We start from the raw sequence: 6,625 nt of genomic DNA on the forward strand, positions 1-6,625 counted from the left end.
AGTGAGAAGGCTGGACGTAGCTGAGAGCAGTGGGTAAAGACCAGCCAGCCGGGAGCTGAAATGAGGGAGGCATGGGTTTGCCTTGAGTCCAGAGCCACTTCTGCTGGTGCAGGTCTGCTGCTTGCTTTTTTTTTTTCTCTCTTTTGTTTTCCCAGGCTAAACTGCGTTTTTAAACTTCCATCACTATGAATTGAGACATTCTGATACATTCCTTAGGGCCCAAACAGTTTGACTTCAGCTGCCGTTATATGGCATGCTCAGATGCCTCTGTGTACAGAGACGTGACGGTCCCGTCCTTCCACTGGACCACCACTTCTCCGGATCGCTGATCCTGGGGCACCAGCTCCTGCTTTTGCGGTTCGGCCGGGCTGTATTCCTGCACAGGCATCAGGGCTTGCTTGGCTTCCAGCTCAGCCTGCTGGGTGGTTTGCACTCCTTCTCTGTACATGTGGATCTTCCTTTGCCTGCAGGGAAGGCATAAAAAGGAAATGCGGAGTGAAACTGTGAGTCCAGCCTACATCTGGGGGCAGGTGTCTACCCCTTGGCGATAGTTACATCCATCTTTCACACCTTGGCCTAGGGAACACATGAGCAAAGGCAAATCCCACCAGCTGCACTGTGTCCTGTAAGTGGTCTGAAGTGTTTGAATACGCGCAGCCATGGGGTTTACATTTGGAGAACATCGCCCAAAGCGAGGCAGTAACACCCAGCAAGCCATCGTTGAAATGAAAGCATAGCAGACTTGTAACATTAGCTCTTTTTCTCTCATTTTACGATAAAATCTCTGACCCAGATGCAAGTTTTGTTGCTGTAGGAGACAGCAACCCTCAGCTGCAGGGTTTTTGTGCAGCGGTATGGCCCAGGGGAACATCGTGGGAATGCAGACAGGGAAAGGCTGGGGACTTCTGCTCTAGAGTCCCTATACACCCCTGTACTTACAGGAAAGCACCTCACACTACACACATGTAATGTCACTTTCCTCCCAACAGACCTGTTGGGCTGGGCAGAGCTGTTGCAGAGGCTTTCCCAGTGAATATCCAGGGCCCAGAGAAGTGAAGTGGCTCGTTACAAGTGACAGAGGAGGACAGCAGGGAGTCAGGCAAGGTTTTATGATGAAGCATGGTTCAAAGGGAGTTTTTCTTTGCTCTTCTCCCCATCACTCAGGGCTTGTTCTTGCCTGAGATGTTCTTCAGCATGCTGCCCTGCCCTGCCCAACTGCCTGGGGGCGGGTCTCAGCACACCACCACTCACCAAAAGACCCCCAAATTTTCCTGACTCACCTGTTTCGCACAACGTTAATGGCCAGGAGGAGAAGACCCAAAATCATGGACACAAAGGAAAGTGCAAGGATGGAGTAATTCCACGTTGATGCTGGGGAAAAGCATGGAGAGGCAGCGTTAGCATGCACAGAGCAGTGTGGCCTGCAGAGCCCAGCCAACTTGTTTCCTGAGGATACCCAAGCTCAGAGTGCCATGGCTTGGCTGCAGGATGAGGGTAGAGGTGCTGGTGTCCAGCTCAGCACCCAGAGCAGAGTACCTAGGTCACATTTTTGGACAAAATAACTGAGGCAACGTTCCCTCCCTGGGCAGGAGACTTACACAACTGCTTTCTGCCACTCACAGCCCCTGGCCTTGGGCTCTGTATCTCTCATGCTGGCCACATCTGCCACACATGGCTTTTCAACTTTGCCCGAGAGCTGTGCCCAAGGGCGGGAGCAAGGCTGAGTGCTGCAGCATCCCACCATGAGCGCTGCTAGAAGACTCCCTCCGCTCTGCAGCCTTTCTTACCACTGCTACACTCAGGGCAGGTAGATTTTGCCTTGGAACACCGGCTGGGGTGTGCGGCACAGATGGTAGCAGATGCGCCATCCTTCATTTGTGTGGCTTTGAAGGTGATCCTTGGGGCGCTGCTCATATCGATGTGCTCCCTCCACCCTGCCAAAATCACTGGTCATCCCAGACCTTTGCTCTCCTGGCAGGCTATGACTGGAAAGAGGCTGAACCCCTCTCTGGGCGGAGACACTATCTCAGCAAAGTCTCATGCCTGTCTTCACCCATGGCCTGCTGCTTGTAGAGGTGAGACTGCGCGTTTATATATCTGGGGTAAATCACCTCCTCAGGTAATTCCCTCGAGCATCTCCATTAGGCAGGAGGGTTAACAGCCAAGGAGCGTGTACCTCTATTTCAGTGCTCAACCCAGGAAGGTCAATGGGACTTACGGTCTTCTCTGCGGAAGAACCAGAGCAGCTCCTCCAGCTCTTCTTGATCTATACCCAGCGCAAGGGTCACGTTGCCTGCCGTGTGGTCATACATGCGTGTGCTAGCAAGGGCTGCAGGGAAGTACCTGTCTTGCTCTGCCTCAGCTGTGGAGGAAAAGAGCAGAAAGATGCAATGGTTGCTCACTGCAATACTTCAGGCTAGAAATGGCCTTCCCCTTGGGTCCCAGGGTGGTCCAGCACATCTCTCCAAGCAGGCAGAACGTAGTCGTGAGGGCACAGCCTTATCTCACGCACCAAGAAGTAGAGAGTGTTTCTGGCTCACCCTTCAGATCCCATTATGATGGGGCACCCAGGGTTGGAAAGACCCCAGGACGCCGACTGTGCCCTTCCACATTCCCCAGCGGCACGTGTGTGTGTACCACTGGTCCCTGGGTATGCGGCACTTACCTGCTTTCTCCTCGCACACGCTCTTGTCTGCAGCATCTTGCCACTGGGCCCTGAGGCCTCTCACATTATTGAGAGCGACTCCTTTCCTGTTTGCCACCAGGAAGCCCTGGCTGCTGCCCAGAGGAGAGAGCACCGATTTCAAGCAGTCCCAGCTTGTGTAGTCCACGCTGCCGCAGAGACTTGTTTGCACTCTGTTGGCCCCAACCACGGAGAGGCAGCTCTGCGTACCGTGATTCATCAAAGAATCACCTTGCCAAGACCAGTCCTGGAAATCTGACTCTGGATTACAGTCCTCCAGCAATAAATTCCCATTCATCGGGCTGGCTTGTAAACACAGCTTGACTTTAGCATTTTTCATCAAAAAAGCTTCAGTGTCTGCAAAGAAACCAGCATGTAAGTGTGGCCATCCCCTGAGCACTGGACATAGACGCACACACAGTGTATAAGGCAGATGGGAATGAAGCCCAATTCATGAACTGGGAAATCAGTGTAGGGCAAAAGGCATTCAAGAGGCAAACTGCCTCCCGTCCAGCTTCTCTCTGCCAGGGCTGCTGGGCTTGTAGCCGAGCTTTCCCTAACCCACGTTTCTCAGCAAACAAGGCTCAAGCACATCCTTTTGGGTGTGTTCTGGGAAGGCCAGCTAAACTGTCCTTGTGACTGGTGCTGAGCTCTGTTTGAAGCTGTATCTGTAGCTGTATCCCAGAGAGGAGATGACAGTAAGCTCCCCTCCTAGACCTGAGCTCTGCTGGGCCCCTTGGTGGCCTGGCGGGTGCCAGCCCACAGCGCTGTGCAGCCTGGCCTGCACTTAGCCCCTTCCTGCTGTTCCTGGGAGGTGGTAGGCTGCTCTCCTGAGTTGTTCCAAGAGGCAGTGGCCACTCAGACCCTTTGGTGAGCTGCATTGCTGGCTTCTGCTTTCCCTCTTTGGACAGACACCCTGATGTCCTGCTCCAGCTGGATGAACTAGGAACTACCTCCAATGTCTCTGTTTCTGGGGAACCAGAAGAGGGTTTGGAGCTCAGGCCTTTCCGGTTTGGCTAACCTTAATGTGTCAGCTGAAACGTCCCTCTGCACAGTGGAAGTCCCAACAGACACTGATATTGGATTTAAAAAAAATCAGATCTCTGTAAGTAAGTCAGGTGTCTTCCTTGGTGTCAAAGAGACTGCAACAGTGCTGTAAACACGGGCTTAAGGTGCAACTTTCCCCATGGTTGAGCCAGACTGCTGCTGGTGTATAATGAGGAAAATGGGCCCATAGAGAAGAAGAAACTATATTTCCAGAAAGTTAAGGTCTTTAGTGCACGCCTTTGCCATAATACTATCTGTATGTGTTTGCCCTCAGCCAGTGAGGCATTCATAAGGTCGTACAACAATGCTGGAAACTCTTGCACATGTACATCCAGCTCTCACGAACCTGCCCTGCAATGTCTTGTTGTGACCCTTGCTGAGCCTGGTGTGGGTGAGAGCCTGTGAACAGGCACAACCTCAGCATGTGTGACCTACTTCACCCACACCATTATCCTCTAAGCCAAGACTCTACCTTGCAGCAGGAAAAATGGGATTAGCCAGAAGAACTTCATATTTGTATGTGCAGCTGGGATGGATCACACCTTCACCAGTGTTTCTTCGGTGCGCAGACGCCTGGGAAAGACAGACGAGAGGTGAGGGATAACCTCGAAGTGTCTTCTGCTAGCTCCCACAGTACAGTGCCACCAGCTTTATCAGTGGGAGCCCTGAAAGTTACACGAGTTATAACTCAGAGGGACTGGAGACAGCAGGCCAGCATGTTTCTCCTCTGGTGTCTACAGTAGATGAATGGAGACAAAAGCACAGTCATAATCTTTTAAATTACTCTGTGCCCATGCTGATGCACCTCCCTGCTCCAGCTCTGTGTTCAGAGAGGAGATCTGATGTACCCCTGCAGCTGTGGCACTGCTTGCTTCTGCGGACACGAGTCTGAGCTGCCAGGACAGGGTGCAGACAGACGGTGATTCCGGGAGCCATTGAGACAATAACAGAGTGGGTCTGGCACAGGGTCTGCTGCCTGGGGTTGGACCCCTTGTGTAGGTGACCCCCTGCAGCTGCTGAGAGCCAGCCCCTCCCCAACTAACCTCACTGCTTCGCTCCTTGCTCCCCTGCCACGATCCTTAGAGAATACAGACTTTGTGGACAGTGACTACCTGCTGCCAGTCCACCCATGGCAGAATAAGGGTGCGGAGATGAGGAAGCGGAGGGCTCAGCTCCAAGAGGAGGAAAAGCCAGCTTGCCATTGAGGCAAAGGTGTCTCTCATCCCTCAGGGAAGCAGAAAGCGCCTCCTTGACCTTTAGTCCCTCATTTGTCAGTGGCATCAATCCAGCTTTTACGGCTGTTTGTCCAATTCCGTTCTTCAGACTCCTCTGGAGGGACCTGGCCTGCACAGAAGGCTTTCCCGTCTGTCCACTGTGAGTTAATTCGAGACGGTTAGGTGGGCTCTCTCCAGTGCTCTGCCACTGCTCACTGGCCTCATCTGAACCCATGTCACTCATGCGCAGGTGAATGACACCACAACACACGTGCATCCCTCAGACATGCTGGCCCCACAGGCCACGAATTATTTTATGAACGCTTATACTTTTACAGCTGTCTGATACTCTCAATTTTTACCAGCCTTTGTAGTGTGGCCTGGCACTGTCTGAAACTGCTCCCTGGAAATCACTCAAGAGCACGTTCCACCGTGCCAGGCGTGTCAACAATGCTGCTGCTGACTCCTCAGGGAAACATTTGTCCTATCGGTTATAGACCTAATGATTGCTACTATTTTCCCCCCCTTCTCAGTGTCCTCACAATTCAAAGTTCACCTTTTATAGCCAAACTGCAGGCTTGCTCCCTGCTGCCAGAAAACTGCCTGTTGGCAATACTTTGAGGATGGGACTCTCAAATATGCGGTCCACTTTGACTCTGTATTTCAGAAAATATGGGTAAAGCTGCCCCCCGCAGTTAGGTATGCCAATTACCTTACTGTCCAGGTAAGCTTTAGCTCATTCACATGGATCACTCCTCAGAAAGGAGGAAATAAAGTCTTGGTGCCAATGAAATCAAGCTATAAGTCTGCTACACCCTAATAAGACGTGCCACTTGAACGTGTTAAATCTTGCTGTGCAAGGCTTCTGTCTAATCGTTTGCTTGAACAGGAATATTTGACATGCATGTTGCTGATTTTCTCCCAAGGTGTTTCATAACTTGTGGGCCACCTCCTGGCGTCCGCACTAAAGCTGCCATGCACAGCAGGGATGCTTAGAAAGCTGCTACAAGTACTTTGCTACTTCATAAAGTCTTCAGAATTGCCAAATCTCCCCCAGACATGAGAGGCTGGAATGTCTCAGGTATAATTCAGTAGCAGAAATGGATATTTATCTTGCATTAACAGGAAATTTATGTAAAAGCTTTCAAGTGAAACCCCTGTTATTGTGAAGATCTTTTACATCTACAGCAAACTGACCAAACTAGTTTGGAAGTTCATTCATCAAAGCTACAAAACAGAGTGTTCTCAGGCCAGTGTATCTACCCCAGCAGAGAGCCTGAGCGGAATCCTGAACACTGCCTGCACCACCAGTTTCCCCAGTAAGGAAACAGTGAATCCCATAATTGGGCTGGATATGCTCTGGAATGTTTGGATCTTCCAGCCTGAAAGAGAGATTTTTAAGGTCATCTCCTCCAGCCTTCCCCACACGGCTGCTCTGCCCTGCTGCCCACACCCCGGTGCAGGTGAGCACTTCTCCACCAACCACGCTGAGAGAGCATGGGTGACGTCTCCCCTGTTGCTCCCCTGACAGCACATCTCAGCAGTCACTCTGGCTGCTATTGGGTGGGGATGACCCCTTAGATCCGGGTCTCAGACAAGTCTAAGCCGTGGACTTTGGTCTCCCAGCCCTCTGAAGACACCCAAGACCCTTCTGAGGTTGCTTCCCAGCTCAGGTACAACA

General features: G+C 51.7%; 1 protein-coding gene across 1 annotated transcript; it reads right to left on the reverse strand.

Moving 5' to 3' along the window:
* Window positions 1–244: 244 nt before the first annotated feature.
* SLC51B (solute carrier family 51, beta subunit) lies at window positions 245–2,981 on the reverse strand. The gene is made up of 4 exons (XM_010288276.1): window positions 2,666–2,981; window positions 2,219–2,362; window positions 1,281–1,371; window positions 245–464 (listed from the first exon to the last, which is right to left on the reverse strand). The coding sequence occupies exons 1-4, from the start codon at window positions 2,979–2,981 to the stop codon at window positions 245–247; spliced, it is 771 nt and encodes a 256-aa protein (XP_010286578.1).
* Window positions 2,982–6,625: the final 3,644 nt, after the last annotated feature.

This window comes from Phaethon lepturus, unplaced genomic scaffold, assembly GCF_000687285.1.
Source record: "Phaethon lepturus isolate BGI_N335 unplaced genomic scaffold, ASM68728v1 scaffold34445, whole genome shotgun sequence".
NCBI classification, from domain to species: Eukaryota; Metazoa; Chordata; class Aves; order Phaethontiformes; family Phaethontidae; genus Phaethon; species Phaethon lepturus.